This window comes from Saccopteryx leptura, chromosome 1, assembly GCF_036850995.1.
Source record: "Saccopteryx leptura isolate mSacLep1 chromosome 1, mSacLep1_pri_phased_curated, whole genome shotgun sequence".
Classification (NCBI taxonomy): domain Eukaryota; kingdom Metazoa; phylum Chordata; class Mammalia; order Chiroptera; family Emballonuridae; genus Saccopteryx; species Saccopteryx leptura.
Genome location: NC_089503.1, coordinates 176,236,886 through 176,256,240, shown reverse-complemented (window position 1 = coordinate 176,256,240; position 19,355 = coordinate 176,236,886). Strand labels below are relative to the sequence as shown.

General features: G+C 52.0%; 1 protein-coding gene across 9 annotated transcripts in view; it reads left to right on the top strand.

Annotated features, from left to right (window-relative positions):
- Positions 1-696: 696 nt before the first annotated feature.
- TMEM63A (transmembrane protein 63A) overlaps positions 697-19,355 on the top strand; it is a 33,332-nt gene continuing 14,673 nt past the window's right edge. Inside the window, exons 1-15 of one of the 9 annotated variants that reach the window (XM_066381156.1) lie at positions 698-914; positions 1,831-1,857; positions 2,532-2,606; positions 3,977-4,157; positions 5,728-5,918; positions 7,704-7,783; positions 9,545-9,611; positions 11,125-11,162; positions 15,684-15,826; positions 16,415-16,466; positions 16,804-16,912; positions 17,766-17,839; positions 18,180-18,260; positions 18,924-19,047; positions 19,140-19,273. In XM_066381156.1, coding sequence (XP_066237253.1) covers positions 4,034-4,157; positions 5,728-5,918; positions 7,704-7,783; positions 9,545-9,611; positions 11,125-11,162; positions 15,684-15,826; positions 16,415-16,466; positions 16,804-16,912; positions 17,766-17,839; positions 18,180-18,260; positions 18,924-19,047; positions 19,140-19,273 — 1,217 coding nt within the window. In that variant the 5' untranslated portion in view covers positions 698-914; positions 1,831-1,857; positions 2,532-2,606; positions 3,977-4,033. Of the gene's footprint in view, positions 915-1,830; positions 1,858-2,488; positions 2,607-3,976; positions 4,158-4,769; positions 4,892-5,727; positions 5,919-7,703; positions 7,784-9,544; positions 9,612-11,124; positions 11,163-15,683; positions 15,827-16,414; positions 16,467-16,803; positions 16,913-17,765; positions 17,840-18,179; positions 18,261-18,923; positions 19,048-19,139; positions 19,274-19,355 lie in introns of those variants that run through there. The other 8 variants (XM_066381147.1, XM_066381175.1, XM_066381165.1 and 5 more) reach the window with 8 other exon arrangements.

The following is a 19,355-nucleotide window of genomic DNA, read 5'->3' as shown; positions in this document are numbered from 1 at the left end:
AAATGGAGGAGAGGGCAGAGCACCTGCAAAACTGCACCTGTGTGTGTGAAGAACTACTCAGGATTTACCGATTTTTAGTGTTAGAAGGGACCTGGAAGGAGGCTTTTGTGCAAATCCTCAGGTTTTGCAGATGCGGAAACCGAGGCCTGCGGAGGAGCGCGGTTTGCACACCAGGCTGGGAGGCGGGCGGGGCTCTTCGGCTTCACAGGGCCCGCGTCCTCCCTGAGCCACATCCTGCGTCCGGCCCAGTGCCCACCCCGGTGCCCTTCTCAGCTTACAGTCCAGCTCAGAGCAAGCACCCTGGTACCCAGCCCGGGGAGACCGGCCATGCTCAGCGAGCTGGGCTAGATCGGTAACCCTGGTGGTCTGGCCAGGGTAGTACCGTGCGACTTCCGTTTGGGGCCACACCGAGAACCCTCACCAGGGCCCTGATGGCGGCAGGTGGCCACAGACTGCCTAGAGCGGAGGTGCTGAACCCTGCTGAGCTCCGCATCCTCCCACTCCCGGGGGTGGCCCAGGAGCCGTCGAAGAAATAAAGGACAAAACAGGGACGACCACAAACGTTGGCGGGTATTCTCCCCGCGCGTCTCTGGTCCGCAAACACCTGTGCGTGGCCCAGGTCACTCCCAGGTGCCTGGAATACGGGGATGTGCCGGGGGGGGGGGTGTTGGTGAGCGGAATTTGCCCTGGTGACGTCCTCCTCGGCCCTGGACGGAGCTGGCGGCGCCAAGGGGTGAGGACTGTTCCCTGGCGCGGGCGGCAGCTGCAAGTTGAACAAGCAGTGGCCGCCGCTTTGCGCATGTGCAGGAGGCGCGGTTCACTTTGTAACTTTCAAGTGCCCGGGACGCCGCTCGGCGGGGCCAGGTGAAGCCAAGCAACTTCCTCCCACCGCCGCAGCTGCGCCGCCGCGTAAGGTAAAGTGGAAAGGGGTCGCTGGCCTCGGGAAGTCGCCCTCCGCCTTTCCCGGACGTGTGGGACCTGGGCTCTGTGCCGGGGCGCTACGTCAAGTGTCAGGTTTCGGGGCTCGGCCCTCGGGTCCTCGCAAGCCCCACTCCCTAGCAGGGTGGGTGGGGGGTGGGAGCAGAGTATCAGTCCCCGGGCCGCGCAGCCCCGGCGCCCCGATCCCGCCCCGCGCTCCTCCGAACTTCCTGACAGCTTTGCCCAACTTTCCGCTTCCCAGCTTTTCGCCTTCACGCCGACCCCTCCCCCAGCCCCTCTTTCTTAGGGGCTTTGTCAGCTGGAACCCGACTTCCCAGCCTAACCAGGAGCGCAGCCTCTGGGTTCTACCTTCTCGGACTAGACGCGAGGCTAGCCTGGCAAAGGGCCAGACGTCTGAGTCCTCTGGCGCTGGGAGGGTTGAAACCAGCCAGGCTGTCCTCTACAGGAGGAGGCTGGGAGTTTGGGGGAGGAACAAGGAGGGTGAGGAGAATCTACTAAGGAACCAAAACCAAAACCATTCAGGTCCAGTACCTGATAAAACTGGCTACCTGAGACCCTGGAGTGGCCTCCATATCTCCCCTGGGTAGGGGTACACATCATGGTTGATCAATTCACCTCGAAGCTTCCTTCTACTCTAAAGTTGTGCAACTGCGTCCCAGTTCCTGCAGTGTTCAGAGTTTGAGGTTAAGCCTGTGGGTTGTAGTCACCAGTCCCAGGTGCGATGGCCGCAGGGGGGCTGTGGGAGTCCTCCTGGGCCTTTCTGGCTCTGGCAGGACTGTAGACACCCACTGGGGCCGAGGAAAGACTGCAGCTCATCCCACACTGTTTTCCCTTCTCCCACCGCAAACCTCACTGTCTCTCTCTCTCTTCCTCTCCTGGGACATCTGTCAGAGCCCTGAAGTTGGCTTCTGCCTGGAGGTGACTGTGAACAGAAGCGGAGGCCGCCTTTCCCCCTCCAACCCCCTCTTGTTAGTGTTGGGAGAAAGGTCCCTACTGGCTGTTCACTGGGCTCTAAAGGGGAGAACATCAGATGAGGTCCTGCTGTTCTCCCACTAGGTGGAGGGTGACTTAAAAAGCAGACAGCTTTTGAGTGTTCTCAGGGCTGGGTCCTGGGCTAAGTACTTTATGGGCATTGTCTCAGGTGTGTGCCTCCCAACATCCCTGTAAGAAAAACATCACCCCCACTTTACAGAGAAAGAAGCCAAGGTACAGATTGGTTAAGCCACTTGCCTAACTGACAAGGTGCCGGGACCCTAACTCCAGAACCTGTTCAGGGAAATGTTGGGCTCACAGCCTCTCATCATGGCAGACGCTGTGCCATTTACTCGTTGCTCCAGGGCCGATGTGTGTGTGGAGGTAAAAGTTGTCCAGGTTCCTGGGTCCTTTTGGTGGTCCAGTAAGAAGTTTGTGCTTACTTTGCAAACTTTTGCATCTAGAAGATCAGAGTTAGCTCCTGTGGCAGAAGGGCTAGGGCTGCTTGCGGTCTGGCAATCATTGTATCAAAATCAGAAGATTTGGTGACGTTAAAAAATACCTTGGATTTGTACAGAGCCTTCTTGTGAGAGCCACCAATGCTCAAATGCTTCTTGCAGCATTCTGCTGGCATTTCTGGAAGAAATAGAGGTCTTCAAGTGCGCTATGGGGGCCAGTCCTCGCTGCCAACTCAGGTGGGTGGTGGGTGATGGGATAGCATTGGTGGTTAACTTTTTGCCAAGTTTGAGACCAGCTGTTGGATTCAGCCATCTGTCCCCACTAGCCACAATCAGATTCTGGGGTGCACATGGGCTGAACTTGGAGTTGGGGGCCTGAGTCAGCTGCTGCTCACCTGCCTCAGCAGAAATTCTTGGCTCTCCTACACTCGGGGTCTTGGCTAGGAATGAGATGAAGAATATAGACCTCTCTGGAAGGCAGTGATAGGTGCTAGGCATTTGCATGTGCGTATCAAACAAATATCAGATGACTGAATATTGCGAAGGTAGCAGCCAGGCAGGGCTCCTGTGACCACAGGGCCTCCTTGCTGGTTTGGCCTCTGCCCAGAACTATCAGTTTTTCACCTGCTGGGCCAGCTTCCTCTTGATCACTGCCAGCTGAGCTGTCCTATCTCCTTCCCCCTCCCCCTCCTCCCAGCAGAGGTGCTCATTCTGGAAGATGTAGAGAGGCTGGCCCTGGAGGGACCATGATGTTTCAGCAGAATCTGGACTTTATGTGTGTAACAGCAGGGACAGGCTCTAAGTGAGCTGAAAGGCCTGAGAGGGACTGGAAGCCTCCAGAGCTGTGCCATCACCTGGGCATCTCACCTGAAGGGGCCAGACAGACAGGCTGGTGGTATTTGCTGGCTGATCTCACTGAGTTCTTCTCACCAAACTTTGTGAACCCACACAAGTGATCCTGTTTGGCAAGAGGACAGTAACTTAGAGGCATGACGGGGCTGAAGGAGGTAGAGGCACCATGAGTACTTCCTCCCATGGGGCCTCCACTTGCCTAAGGCTGGGCATAAAGTAACATTGGTGAGGGCTGTCCTGCCCCCAGCACCACCACTGTAGCTGCCACCTCTTTCTACAGATGACAGTGTTCCCTCTGTGAGCATTTTATGAGGATGCCTTTTTCTTACCAATTCTCTTTTTAAGCCTTCCTTGTTTGTTCTGCCCTGTCCCTGGCGGCAGCAGCCGCCTTTGGGGCCCATATGAGGTCCCACAGCCTCCAGTGCTTGGCTGGGGTGGGGACCACTATTGTGACCCCAGTCAACCCTGAGCCAGAGGAGAAGAGGGGTGAGGCTGGATCCCCAAGTGATGCTGAGTGAGGAGGGAGGAGCAGGGGGGCAAAGAGGACCCTGGGCTTAGACCCAGTTCTGGGAGTTGAGGGAGAGTCAGGGCAGGAGGATGGCCATTGGGAGGAGCCAAAGGGTCTACATGCGTGTTTGAGTTCAGAGACACTGGGGCAGGTGAGAGAGAGTGTATGTGTGTTGTGCCGAAGGCCTCAGAACTCCTGAACTGGGGGAGGCAGCCTCCACGTGACTCCGGTTGTCTGTGTCCCTTAGGGAAGTCTGTAAAAGCTGGTGCTCCATGACCCCGTGGTCAGGAAAGCCTAGCAGGAAATGAGTGGCAGGCCCAAGTCAGCTTGGGAGGTGGCCAGGGCCGCTGCTGCTTTTGCCAGAGCCGGTTTCAACAGAGGACCTCTCCAAGGAACTCGTGCACAGTCCTCACGTCCCCTGATATCTGGTAAGTGTGGGGACAGGAGGAAGGGCAGGCACTGGCCTGCCAGCGTCTGGCTGGGCTGTTTAGTTGGGGGTGGTGCCACTGGGTGGAGTATAAAGGAGGGAAAGCAGGACCATATGTTTCCCAGAAGTAGATTTTGTGACTCTGCTCAGAGCCACCAGCTCCATGGCTCTGGCGCCACAACCTCCAGCTCCTATAGGGGTGAGAAAGTGCCTTGATCTTCTGGGGTATCCTGCCATAACTTGGACCTGCCACCCTGCCCTACACCCTGCCTGCTTTTCTGTGTGTGGGGGGTTGTCCCCAGCCCAGCAGTCCTAGGGTCAGAACTGGCAATCACCCCCCACGCCACACAACCCACCAGCACTGCCAAGGGTCCCAACTTCTGATTGGGTTCTCTGTACCTTTTCTTCTTGTCCCCAACATTGTTGTCCCCGTGGCATGCAGAAAGACCCGACTTAACAGAAAGCCCATGGGAATCTGGTTTGATCAGGTTTGGGGAGCTGAGGGCTGGAGGGAGGGGTGCTGAGCCTTGCTCCTGGCCTTTTGGCTGGCCGCAGACAAAGTGAAAAGGAGGCCAGAACTTGGGCACTGACTCTGGGGCCTTCAGAGTCAGAAGACAGACAGACAGGAGCTTTTCATTAGCTCCCGGTGTGCCAGCAGCCAGGAAAGGAGAGGTTGGCAGCCAGTCTGGGGCAGTATTTGCTTTGGACGTTGCAGACCTTCCATTTAGACTAAAGGTACTGTGGGTGCAGGGGTCAGAGGGTGGAACTGGGGGAGCTCCATGGGTGACTCAGGGGTCCCTGTGGAGGTCCTGAGATGCTATCCCCCTTCTCCCCTGGACCACCCCCTCCTGTGTCTTCTCTATTCCCACATTCTCTCCCAAATGGTTCCTTCCCAGGCCTTTAATCTCTCATTGAACCAGCTGGAGAGGGAGCGTGGAGGAGTAGAAGGAGATCTGGCCTCCGCGAGTCGGAAGTCGGGGTATGAGACCCCATTCTGCCAGGACCAGCTCCTTAATCTTTGGGCAGGTTTTTAAGCCTCTGAGTCTCAGTTTCCAAGAGTATTGAATGGACCTGTCTCTGATATCCTTGCACAGTAGGAGAAGGGGTTCATCCATGACTCCCATGGACCAGCAGTTGTTGCATACTTAGATGTCCCTTCCTTATTTGTTCCCCTCCACCCTGTCCCCTGCCTGCACGCTAGCGCTCCCAGTGGCTCCCAGGGGAATTACCTTGCCAGCAGTAGTCCTGGAGCCTGGAGGCCTGTGGGCACCCTAAGCAGGCAGACACAGCAGCTCCTGTCCTTCCCTTCTTCCTGCCCCCCCCTCTGGGGAGGCTGCCAGCTGTGTCTTGCATGGCCATCCGCCCCAGCTGACCCTTGGGACTGTTCCTACACTGTAGCTCTTTTCTGTGGACTCTGCCTGGCACGCGGGGCCTGGCATCTGCCTCTCCCCATCCCTTGCCGCTAGAGCCCTGTGCCCTGCTCGCCCCTGGAGGAGACACCCACCTCTGGCTCTTCCAGTGCTGGAGGGTCAGAATTTGAGCTCTGACCATCTGCCTGGTCCCATTCACAGGCGTGATGACCGACTCCCCATTCCTGGAGCTGTGGCAGTCCAAGGCAGTGTCCATCCGGGATCGACTGGGCATTGGGGACCAGCCCAATGACTCCTACTGCTACAACTCAGCCAAAAACAGCACCGTACTCCAGGGAATCACCTTCGGTGGCATTCCTGTTGTTCTGCTCATAGATGTCAGCTGCTTCCTGGTAAGACCCTTGTGAATCATGTCCCTCTCCCCCCTCCCCAAGTTATTTATTTAAGCCCCTACTCTCCTGAGAAACTCAGGTGAGGAGACAGATGTACTTGGCTTTATATCCCGACTCTGCTACTTACTGGCTCTGTGACCTGGGGTATGTTGCATGGCTTGTTTGGGCCTCAAGTATCTGCTCTGTAAAATGGAGCTAATAATTCTTACTTGAGAGAGTTGAGAGAAGATTAAGTTAGGCAAGGTATGGCAACAACACAGGTTACTGTTCCTTTGATTACTATCATCATTGCTGAGTTATCAGTTTGTTATCATTTCCAGAGATCCTCCCAATTTGAAATACACCATTTTTCTTCCCTATGCTGACTCAGCCTTAGCTAGGTGAAATTTACTGGGACTAAGGGGCACCTCTTTTCACAAATGCCGACGGGATGGTTGGTCCCTCTTGATGCCTTCTCCTAACACGTAGAGGAGACCCTATGAGAAAACGAAGTGAAATGGGGGCAGAGGGGTAGACACCTTGGGATGGCTTTGAGCCAGAAGCTAGCTGGGGATTTGGGGGAGGAGGAGTTAGTGTAGCATGAATGTCCCAGTTCCCAATGGAAATAGGCAGGTATCAAACAAGTTTGCTGAAACAAAAACAGTCCATAGGTGGGAGGTGGGGGGAATTCTTCCCCTTTCATTTTCCAGTTTGGTTCTAGGGTTAAGGTCTAAATGTGTGCATTCGAGTTTCGCTACATTGTTGGTCCTTTATGAGCTGATGCGGGAACCTGCATGCTACACATGTTGCTTTTATTCAAAAGGGCTCTTTAAGCACCAGATCACCCATGTGTTGGAGCTAAAACGCACCTGTAGGTTGAGGACACTGTCATATAGACCAACCGGTCTTGGTTGAGAGGAAGGAGCGGGCAGGAGTACAGTGGTGGATTTGAGAGCGCTGGGGTTCATGGAGGAGGGTGGCCCTCACGCTGTAAGGCCGCGTCTTCAGGAAGGGAAGAGTTTGGGCCAAGTGAGAAGACTGGGGACGGAGGATGGGCAGGGACCCTAGGCAGGCTGGGTGGGGTATGCCTGGATCAGGGTAGGTTGAGAAGAGAGAGTTGTTCTCCAAGGGAGTGTGCTGGTTGGGGCGACTTTTATTACAGGAAGGTAAGGGGAGGTCACAGAGGAGCTGGGGCTGGTGGCTGGCTGGAAAGCTGCACGCATGGGAAATGCCCATACCACACGGCCAGGGAAGCAGCAGTTGGGACAGAGGACAGGCCCTGGCTGAGCAGCCTTCTTTGGATCCTGCAACATGACTCCTCTGCCTTTGAAAATATGTCACTAACTTCCGGCTCAGTCTGCTATTGGAGTTCTGTAATTAAAAATGAAATTCCACGTAAAGTGAAGAAGTTAAGTAAAGCTGCCCCCACAAGGCTGCTGTGAGGCCAGACCTTCCTGTACAGGGGCTGCTGATGACAGATCAGGGCTGAGGAAGGTTGTGGCCGTTAGTGCTGCCCTGATAGCAAAGGACAGAGCCAATGTGCTTGACTAGGAGGAGCCAAGGCAAGCTCACTGTCAGCACTGACAGCTTTTGTGACTTAGGAACAAGTGATGAAAACTGGGGGGGATGGTGAGCAAAGCATCAGGCCTCTGAGCTGTGTGGCTTTGGGCAGCTCAGTACCCTCTCTGGGCTTGGATCATCTCCAAGACCCTTCTAGCCTTGTTGGGTCTAGGCAGATGGGCTTTGCTCCTCAGACAGCAGTTTCTTCTCCTATATGCTCTCACTTGGTTTCTTTTCTACTTGTAGTGTTTAATATTGGTGTTTTCCATCATAAGAAGAAGATTCTGGGATTATGGGCGCATTGCCTTGGTGTCAGAAGCCGGCAGGTAAAAAAGGAGGGAGAGAGAGAGAGAGAGAGAGAGAGCGAGAGAGAGAGAGAGAGAAAGAGAAAGAGAAAGAGAGAAAGAGACTGAGATGGGCTGGAGGCTTCTAAAACCTACTAGTCAGGACCCACACACGAGGCTGGTGTTATATCATGTTCCCTGAGCACATCTGCCAGGCCTGTCCCAGACACCGTGTTTCTGCTCTGCACCACAGACCCACGAGGTCAGCTTTGGCACCTCCACTGTGGTGATGAGAAAACCGAGGCCCACACTCCTAGCTCTCTCTTGGGGCGTTGGCTGGGCTGTGACCATGAACCTTGCTAGCTGCAGGCTAAGCAGGAAATCTTGTTCCTTTAGATAATTAGGGCTTTCAAAATCAACTAAAGAGGAGGATGCCAGTTTTATTTTTGCCCTGAATGTTTTCAAGGGCATCTTCTTTGAAATTAATTAGTTTGGGGCTGGGGCTGATTACGAATGGCCGTAGAGCCGTTGGGTGAGCTACGCCTGGCCTCCTTCCGGTCTGTGCTGGCGATGGCCCTAACCCAGCTGGCCCCGGATGAGTCTGCTACTAACCGCAGACTTCTCAGCTCCTTTCACTTTCATCCTGGGCTCTGATGGCTCTCTGCTTATGTCGCCCAAAGGGGGAAAATACATTCTTGATCTGCACCACTGGGGTTTCCAGCTCCCTGTGGCTGTCACACACCTTGGTATCTTGTGTCAGTAGGAAATGAATGGGAGAACATATGATGCCTGGGCTGCCTGCCCAGCACCTCCCCTGCCGTCACCCGGCAGACCTTCACTCTTGCTCCAAAGGCTGCCCCTCCAAAGGGGGCTCCGACTTCAGCTCGTTTGGAGCTTTAGACTGTTGGGTGAAACTTTTGGGACATTGGTGCACTTTTGGGACATTCACCCCTAGGAGAGAGGCTGAATGTTACAATATAATATAAAACTTTGACATCAGGAGACCTAGCCACTTCTCTGGCTGTGTGATCTTGGTTAAGTCCCCAAACTTTTTTTGGGGGGGGGGTGTTTCTTCCTGCTCTTCCTTCCGCACAGGCTTACTGTAAAGGTCTAATGAGACGGTTCTCTGGAAAGACTTTGAAAGTGGAGTTTCACCATGTCTTAGCTGTTAGGAGTGAGATGGTGGAGCCAGGGGTAGAAAAATAGAAGCAAAATGCACTCCCCTGAAATTCACAGCACATGGGGTGTTCACATGAGTCACTCAGAAGAAAGGGTCTGATTAAAACGCCACAATGTAAAATGCCAGAGTTCATCAACTCTAAAATGCACATTTTGACATTTTCTTGTCTCTGAAATTGGAATGCAACTTATCATTGGTAGTTATAGTTTAATTGGTAGCATTTTTTCATTCTTTGCGGTTCATAATGATGCCCCTTAAAACCAGTGGTGTCTTAGATTTGATAAAATACAGTATTTATTCCAAGTGTCATGTGGTATATCGGGAAATAGCTTATAAACAGGCAACTTTTTGAAGTCACCTTAGGCAAACCAGTCATAGTGCTGAGGGTTAAGGGTGTCCTGATCCCGAGTTATAATCACATATAACAGAGTTTTATGTCTTACACACCTAGGAATGGTCATTGTTCTTGCCTATACTTTTCACAGGGTGAGTTATATCCCACCCAGCCATTGAGAGCAAGTATCTTTGGTCCTGAACTTGATGAGGCAGCAAGATACTGGACATACATTTTTAGATTTTTTTTAAAAGAGTTATCCTGATTTTTTCCCCTTTTGTATTTCTAGTGAAGCCAGGTTCCAGAGATTGTCATCGTCTTCCTCCCTAGGTCAACAAGACTTTGAAAATGAGCTGGTTGGTATCTAAGGGACAGCTGTGGTTGTGGCTGGTGGAGCAGGCGGGCAGTAATGAATGAGTGAGGAAAGGGCAGTGGTGTTCCTGTGCAGGTGCTAACTCAGTACCCTGGATCATGAGAGGCAGGTGTGGGTAAGAGCCCCTCCGCACTGACAAAGCCACCTAGACTTAGTAAATACCACAGGAGAGATGGCAGCAGGATGACCCAGGATCCTGAGACTTAATTGACTCTCAGGAAGAGGGCTATGGAATCCCCATGTGGTCCTGGCACTTGTCTCTGTTATCATACATATAGCTTTGGGTGACAGTTAATTATTGACTTGCCTGCTAGTTTGTGAGCCAAATGGGGGTAGGAACTATGTCTTTTCCAGTGCTGTTCCCCTTTACCTGACACCCAGTAGTACAGTGTGTCCGTAAAGTCATGGTGCACTTTTGACTGGTCACAGGAAAGCAACAAAAGATGATAGAAATGTGAAATCTGCACCAAATAAAAGGAAAACTCTTCCAGTTTCATACCTATTCAGTGCAGTTCAATCTCATGCACAGATTTTTTAGGGCTCCTTAGGTAGCTATCCCGTATAGCCTCTACAGACTCGTCACTGACTGATGGCCTACCAGAACGGGGTTTCTCCACCAAACTGCCTGTTTCCTTTAACTGCTTATCTCACCGAGTAATGTTATTCCTATGTGGTGGTGCTTCGTTATAAACGCACCAATATTCACATTGCATTTCCGTCACGGATTTGAATTTAGCGAGCCACAGAACACACTGAACTTTCCTCTGTACCGTCCACATCTCGACTGGTATGGCCGTGGGGCTGCTCCGCTGTATACACGGTATTACGTCATCATCTGTGCATGCACACACGCTGCCACATCATCCTACAGAAACTGGGAAGGTTTTCCTTTTATTTGGTGCAGATTTCTATCACATTTCTATCGTCTTTTGTTGCTTTCCTGTGACTGGTCAAAAGTGCACCATGACTTTGCGTAGGTGCTTAACAATGGTCAAATGAATGATGAACAAATATTTGTCTCCAAATAAAGACAAATAAAGCTGGTAACAGTCCAGCTTTAGGGAGTATCAATGGACAATCAAACCTATAGACAACCCCTTCCCTCTCTGAATCCAACTCCTGGGCTCTTTTGCCTCATGTCTCATTCAGTCGCTTTGAGACAAACAAACCCACATCAGTTTCTCCAGAGCTGCCCTGAGTTATCGTCAGCTGTTGATTCAAGTTTCATGATTTGACCCCACAGGCTGTGTAATTCCACAGGTTGTCAAATTGGAGAGGTTTTAGCAAGAATTGCAGACATGGAGTGCATGTTGGGAAGGACTCGGAGCATGCAGACTCTGTCATGTTTGGGATAAAGGGCTGCTTGCTGAATATGGGGCAAAATGCTGCTTTTATACAAGAGGAGGTGGAATGGTTATTAATGTCAAAGACGATGATTCTATCTGCTCCCCAAGACAGACATGCTCAAAGCTAATCGCTGATCTCTTTGTTTCCAGGGATGCTGCCCCTGGCTGACTGCAATCTTCCGTCTGCAGTGAGTACAGCACAGGCAGCTGTGTGTGTGTGTGTGTGTGTGTGTGTGTGTGTGTGTGTGTGTGTATTTGGCCATCTAGAGGAAAGAGCCAAGATGCCTCATCTTGAGATAAGGTCTCTTAGGTACTTTTTCAGTTCAGGTTCAAAGCAGTATGTGAGAACAGAGGTAGCCCAGCAGCCCCTGGACAAGCTAACTAAAGCTCATGCTTTGCTTTAAGCAGGAATTATGGTACTTAATATTTAACATGGATATACTTGGATGGAAGCTCTTCTAGACAGTTTTATATGTCTTTGAACCAGTGAAAAGCAGAGAACTAAAGATTGCTTGATGTATTCAGCTCATTGGGTTAAAAGTTTTCTTTTTTTTTTTCAAAACTTGGAGACTGTGGAGAGAAATCCTAAAAAGATGCTTGGTCAGGTGAGCTGATTAGTCATGTCCAATGTGGTGGGAGAAGCTGAGATGTGAGTCTTGGCACTGCCGCCTGCTGCCATATTCCATCCAATCCAAGAAGTCATTGTTGTCAGATGCACATTATTTGACATAGACCCAGGAATGAGAAAATGCTGCCTGGTGAGCCGTGATCAGCTATGATCACTGGAATAATATGAAAAGGACATCTTAGAATTGAAGAACTATCAGGTAGTGTCAGGACCTTGTGTAAGTCTGTTTCTCTGGGCCTTAGTTTCCCCAACGATGAAAGGGTGCCTAGGATGATACCTGCTATGCCTAATTCAAGTGAATTTGTATGGATTGTATACATGGCAGAGTCTAAGGGGGTGTTGTTCCCAGGGGAACTGCCAGGAGGCAGAGTTTCTATAGAAGAAGCCAGTGAACTCTGATTTGGAGCAGGAAGAAGCAGGAGAAAGGATTTCAGGGAGAGAGGGAGGGGACAGAGGTGGGAAAGGCGGAGATGCCCAACATAAAATCAGGTTGCTTGGACACGTTTCTTCCTAATATTGGAAGTAATACGTGCATTGTGCAAAAAGTCCCGCACATACAGGAAAGAATCAGTAGGAAGGAGTTTTAAGTCACCAATGATCCTACCTCTAAGAGATGCACATGGCATGTGTTCCTTTGGTCAGCCTCTCTCCACGGCCACTGCTGGTTAGGGCTCAGGCCACCTCCCTACCCTGGACTGTGGACCCCACTCTTGTCCTAGACCCAGTGGGGCAAAACCAGAAACTCTGACTCATCATTTTCGTGGTAACTAGCAAAGGCTCGACAACTTTGGGCTGAAGTCACTCTCCTCTCCATGCCCACTGTTTGCATTGTCCCATGTCCCCAACACTCCTCTCTCCACAGGGAGGCTCCTTTCTTGTTGAGTGGGACTATTGGGGGCGGAGAGGACACAGCTGTGAATTCTCTGTTATTTTAATTCTGTTGAGGACATGATTTTGCATTTTGACTCCCAATGGTTTTTGCTTCTGTTTGAACCTTAGAAAAGACTACCCTTTGACTTTTTTTTCTTTTTAAAAATTATTTATTTATTTATTTATTTATTTTTATTTTTGTATTTTTCTGAAGCTGGAAACGGGGAGAGACAGTCAGACAGACTCCCGCATGCGCCCGACCGGGATCCACCCGGCATGCCCACCAGGGGCAACACTCTGCCCACCAGGGGGCGATGCTCTGCCCCTCCGGGGTGTCGCTCTGTTGCGACCAGAGCCACTCTAGCGCCTGGGGCAGAGGCCAAGGAGCCATCCCCAGCGCCCGGGCCATCTTTGCTCCAATGGAGCCTTGGCTGCGGGAGGGGAAGAGAGAGACAGAGAGGAAGGGGGGGGGTGGAGAAGCAAATGGGTGCTTCTCCTATGTGCCCTGGCTGGGAATCGAACCCGGGTCCCCTGCACGCCAGGCCGACGCTCTACCTCTGAGCCAACCGGCCAGGGCCAACTTTTTTTTTTTCTACAGAGACAGAGAGAGAGAGAGTCAGAGAGAGGGATAGATAGGGACAGACAGACAGGAACAGAGAGAGATGAGAAGCACCAATCATCAGTTTTTTGTTACGACACCTTAGTTGTTCATTGATTGCTTTCTCATATGTGCCTTGACCACAGGCCTTCAGCAGACCGAGTAACCCCTTGCTCGAGCCAGCAACCTTGGGTCCAAGCTGGTGAGCTTTTTTTTTTTGTATTTTTCTGAAGCTGGAAATGGGGAGAGACAGTCAGACAGACTCCCGCATGCGCCCGACCGGGATCCACCTGGCACGCCCACCAGGGGGCGACACTCTGCCCACCAGGGGGCGATGCTCTGCCCCTCCGGGGCGTCGCTCTGTTGCGACCAGAGCCACTCTAGACCAGAGCCACTCTAGCGCCTGGGGCAGAGGCCAAGGAGCCATCCCCAGCGCCCAGGCCATCCTTGCTCCAATGGAGCCTCGCTGCAGGAGGGGAAGAGAGAGACAGAGAGGAAGGAGGGGGAGGGGTGGAGAGGCAGATGGGCGCCTCTCCTGTGTGCCCTGGCCGGGAATTGAACCCGGGACTTCCGCATACCAGGCTGACGCTCTACCACTGAGCCAACCAGCCAGGGCCCAAGCTGGTGAGCTTTTGCTCAAACCAGATGAGCCCGTGCTCAAGCTGGCGACCTCAGGGTCTCAAACCTGGGTCTTCCGCATCCCATTCCGACGCTCTATCCACTGCGCCACCACCCAGTCAGGCCCCTTTGACTTTTTTTATTGTATAAACTTTTTTATTTTTTTTATTTATTTTATTTTATTTATTCATTTTTAGAGAGGAGAGAGACAGAGGAGAGAGAGACAGAGAGAGAGAAGGGGGGAGGAGCTGGAAGCATCAACTCCCATATGTGCCTTGACCAGGCAAGCCCAGGGTTTTGAACCGGCGACCTCAGCATTTCCAGGTCGATGCTTTATCCACTGCGCCACCACAGGTCAGGCACCCCTTTGACTTTTTAAAAGTTGTAATTAAATTTTAACAACTGCTCACACAGTAGTACAATTGGCATTTAAAGTGACCTCTCAGTTTCCTTCCAAATTGCCTTTTTCTAGCAAGGTAAGAACGTCAGAAGAGTGTCTCACCGTATGTATTGAACATAGCTCATTTGCTGGTTTTATTTATTTATTTATTTATTTATTTATTTATTTATTAAGACAGAGAGAGAGTCAGAGAGAGGGATAGATAGGGACAGACAGGAACAGAGAGAGATGAGAAGTATCAATCATCAGTTTTTCGTTGCAACACCTTAGTTGTTCATGGATTGCTCTCTCATATGTGCCTTGACCGCGGGCCTTGAGCAGACTGAGTAACCCCTTGCTCAAGCCAGCGACCTTCGGTCCAAGTTGGTGAGCTTTGCTCAAACCAGATGAGCCCGTACTCAAGCTGGCGACCTTGGGGTCTTGAACCTGGGTCCTCCGCATCCCAGTCCGATGCTCTATCCACTGCGCCACCACCTGGTCAGGTCATTTGCTGGTTTTAGTCTTCATTGATATTTATTTACTAAGCAGAGAGAGAGTAGGGCAAGGTATGTGCATTTTGGTCATTTATTTAGAATTGGAAACAGGGTAGTTCATTGCAAAGCTTTGAACTCCAGGTAAATAGTAAAAAGGAGTACCTTCGCAAGCATACTTCTGAGTGTGTACTAGGTGTCAGGCACAGCAGCGGGTGCCTCTGCTAATCACCAGGTAGCTGGTGCTTTCCATGCTTCAGGTGAGTCTCAGCCTCAGCGAGTCCTGTGACTGGCTCTCACAGGTGGCTGAGCTGGATTCCACTGTGGTCTGTCTGACCGCCAAGCCCATGCTCCACCTGTCAGAGGTGCCTCTTTAGGCCTCCATGAGCTCTTCCCAGGCTGTGCTCTCTCAGCCTTCTACAAGCAGGACCCTCAGGATACCTCCCCATCAGGAGGCTGGGAAAGAGGGAGACCCCCCCCTTCTCCCATGAAAGCCTGGCTGTCAGAACCTGGAATTTTCTGGATCCCCAACTGACCTGGAGCCTCTAAATACAGCACCAAGTGTGGGAAAGAGTGGAGCAGGTCACCTCCCATCTCTGGGGTCATGTCAGGGACACAGGGAGGAGCCAGGGGCAGCAGGATGAACTGAGCCTCGGCATGTTTAAGCAATGTATCAGCCTCCTTCTCCCAGCTTGGCTTAAGGGGGTACAGATCGGGGCTGTGAACTTCAGAAGGAAGTTCCCAGTAGCCCTCTTGCCAATAACATCATTCATAGAAGCAGGAAGGGGCTGTGAGGTCATTGTACCTACACCTCTCACCCCACACAAACATGGGCACCACCAGTGTTTCTGGAGACAGAAGGAGTGGTAGCAGTTCTTCCCAGGAGTAGGGTGTGGGGCTCAGGTCAGGCTCCGAAGTTCTCATAGCTCCTCTGTTAAGAGCTATGTGGTTATAAAAGTTGTGTAACTTTTCCATACCTCTGTTTACTCATACATAAAAAAATTGAGATAAAATCAGAACCTCCCTGGTGGCAGGGTTGTGGGGGTTAAAGGAGATAATCACGAGAAGCCCTGAGAAGGCCTGTGACTACTGCTCATTAAGGTTCTGTGTGTGTGTCTTGCCCAGTGATGATCAGATCCTGGAGTGTTGTGGGGAGGATGCAATCCACTACCTGTCCTTCCAGAGACACATCATCTTCCTGCTGGTGGTGGTCAGCTTCTTGTCCCTGTGTGTCATCCTGCCTGTTAACCTCTCGGGCAACTTGCTGGGTAACTATTCCCATCCTCCTCTGCACTGGACCCAGGCCGAGCAGCAGGCCTGGGGGAGGGGGCTCACTGTGGTGGATTCATGCTCACACTCAGATGTGAGAAGGTCTCCAGGTGGCTTTCTGGACTTTTCCACCAGATTAAAAATCCAGAGAAGAATCTACCCCACACTTGGGCCAATTTTTGCTTCTAAGAAGGTGGGGAAAAAATCCCAAGATTTATGTTTTCCTGCCCCCACCCCAATCAGGAGGCCACAATTGGTGGATCTGGAAGACGGTTGTGGTGCTCAAAGTCGGAATCAGAACCAAGAGTTACATTTTCAAGCAACCGTGGGAATCTAGCCTCCAAAATGCCACCACGATTCCATTTCTTATGCCAGTGATCCCCAATCTTGGTTTTCAAAACAGCGTAGGATCTCTCCAGATTTCTCAAGAGATGCCACAAAAAGTCTCAAAGCAAGACGAATTCAGATTTGGACTTGACCCCCATGATGGGTCAAGAAGTTGTCAGGGAGGATCGTGGGATGAAGCAGAGGTCTTGGTTGGGGAACTCTAAAAGACACTGGAACTAAGTATCTGTGCTTTTCTGCAGACAAAGACCAGTACAGTTTTGGGAGGACGACGATAGCGAACCTACAGACTGAGTGAGTAGGGTTGGAAGGGACTAAGGGTGCCGCTGGGCGAGGCCAAGGAGAAGGCAGGAAGCGCGGGCGGGCTGGCTGATATCCGCAAGCCCCTTTGCAGCGAGCCTATGGCTGGATTCTGGGCACAGACACGCCGGAAGCAGTGCTGTTTTGAAAGGGTTTTGGCAAACCAGGGGGTCCCGTGCATCTGAGGTCCATTTGTCAGGACAGGGCTCTGTCTGTGGGGGCACTGGCCATGCACCTCAGTGCCATGAAGGTAGCCAAGCCCCAACCCCTGCACCTCCGCCCCCGCCTGGGAGCCCACCCTGACAGCAAATGGTATCCCTCCGCCCCTCAGCAACAACCTACTTTGGCTGCACACAGTCTTCGCTGTCTTTTATCTCTTCCTCACTGTGGGCTTCATGCGGCATCACACCCAGTCCATTAGGTACAAAGGAGAGAACCTGGTGAGTGCGGTGGGGCTGGGGGTGGGCCAGGGGATGGGGAGGGACCCAGGGGGGTGGAGAGATACTATGTCCCCTGCGTATTCCCGTATTCCGCAGGAGCAGGACAGCACTGAGCCTCGGGCAGGCTGTCTGTGGAACCTGGTTTGCATATTTCCATTCAAACTAGCCATTATATTTTTTTAAATTAAATTTATTTATCTTTTAGATTGTATTTATTCATTTTTATTGGAGAGAGAGAGAGAGAGAGAGAGAGAAAGGAAGGAAAGAAGGAAAGAGATAGTTAGAACAGGGGAGGAGTAGGAAGCATCAACTCCCGTATGTGCCTTGACCAGGCAAGTCCGGGGTTTCGAACCAGCAACCTCAGCATTCCAGGTTGACACTTTATCCACTGTACCACCACAGGTCAGGCTTAAACTTCCCATTATCTTAAACAAGTCTTTCTTCTGATGAATTATTTCAGGATTTAGTTATTTTTCCCTCTTGTGGGGTACGGGCTTGTCATTACTGATTTTAAGTAACTTTCAAGACATTCAAATTGAGAGAGCTTCGTCTCTCTTTGCAGCACACAGCTTGAGGGAAGAGAGCAGTTTCTGTTACCTGGTTCCAGGCCTGGGCCCTCCTCTCATCTGCTGTGTGACCCTAATTGAGTCACTTCCCTTCTCTGGGTTCTTTCTCAGCCCGTCATGCAAAGGAGGCTCATAGAATTGCTTTGAGAAAATGTTCTTTGTGCAGCTGGGGAAAAGGTTCATGTAGATATCATGCTTCCGGGCTCTGCCAGGCCCTGGAATGAGAGCTCCTGAACACCCAAGACTGGCTTGTCCTGGTAACTTTTCTCTCTGCTGTGTTCCTCCGGCAGGTGAGACGGACCCTGTTCATTACAGGACTCCCCAGGCACGCCACAAAGGAGGCTGTGGAGAGCCACTTCCGGTGAGCAGGGTCCCTTTTGGACAGCAGGGCTGTGGCCAGAGGGGACTGAGCCCCTCCAGGAGGGATCACACAGTCCTATGGGGTAGGCACTTTGGGTGAGTGCCCTATGTCTTCCCCTTGGGCACCTGGGTGATAGCTAAGACCCTGTCACATGGGCATCAAATAAATGGCTGCCTTGTGCTGGCTCTGCTGGTGCTAAAAGAGGGGAAAAAAAGGTCTCCGCTGGCACAGAAATGAGCAGTGTGATTGCTCTGCTACCTTTGGCGATGTGGGGATCTCACCTGCCTAGGGGTTCTCTTTTTTAATGCTGGCTTTTGCCTCTGGCCTGCCCTGGGCACAGGGATGCATATCCGACATGTGAAGTGGTGGAGGTCCAGCTGTGCTACAATGTGGCCAAGCTGATCTACTTGTGCAAGGAGAGGTAAGAGTGGGTGATGGGCGGGCATACCTGGGTTAAGCTGGCCTGCAGCTTTCTTTTTTCCCCCTCCTTTTCTAAGTCAGAGGAGGGGAGATAAAGAGACAGACTCCCACATGTGCCCTGATCAGGATCCACCTGGCAACCCCCATCTGGGGTCAGTGCTGTGCCCATCTGGGGGCATGCTTGCAACCGAGCTACTTTTAGCACCTGAGGCCATGAAGCCATCCTCGGTACCCAGAGCTGATGTGCTCAAACCAATCAAGCCATGGCTGTGAGAGGGGAAGAGAGAGAGAGAAAAAGAGATAAGGGGGAGAGGAAGGGGTGGAGAAACAGATGGTCACTTCTCCTGTGTGCCCTGACTGAGAATTGAACCTGGGACATCCACATGCCGGGCCAACGCTCCACCACTGAGCCAGCCAGCCAGGGCCTGGCCTGCAGCTTTCTGACCCTTCCCCTCTCAGATGACCACCCTCCTTCCTTGATGGCCTTGGATCCCATCAAGGATCTCCCAACTGGGAAGGGAAGAGGAGGCTCTGTCTTTATCTGTTCAGAAAGCTGAACTCCCAGCTCTGGTGGTGACTGATGGTTGAATGGAGGATGTTGGGTCTATGCCACCAGATTGTGGATCTGAAGTTTGTCCCCTCCTTCTGCCCCCCTCAACTGCAGGAAAAAGACTGAGAAGAGCCTGACCTATTACACAAACCTGCAGGTGAAGACAGGCCAACGGACCCTCATCAACCCCAAGCCCTGTGGCCAGTTCTGCTGCTGCGAAGTGCAGGGCTGTGAGCGGGTGAGGCCCACACCATGGCCAGGTGCACGGTGCTGGGGTCCCCCTGCCACCTACACGGGGCTGCATCATCACAGGGATGTGTCCTCTGGTAGGAGGATGCCATCTTTTATTATACATGCATGAAGGACAGGCTGATGGAGAGGATCACAGAGGAGGAGTGCAGGGTCCAGGACCAGCCCCTGGGGATGGCCTTCGTCACATTCCAGGAGAAGTCCATGGCCACCTAGTGAGTGTCCCAGGCCCTTCTGTGGCTGACTCCCTTGTCTCTCTCCAGATACCTCACTGCCCTTCTTGGGTAGAGGTGGCAC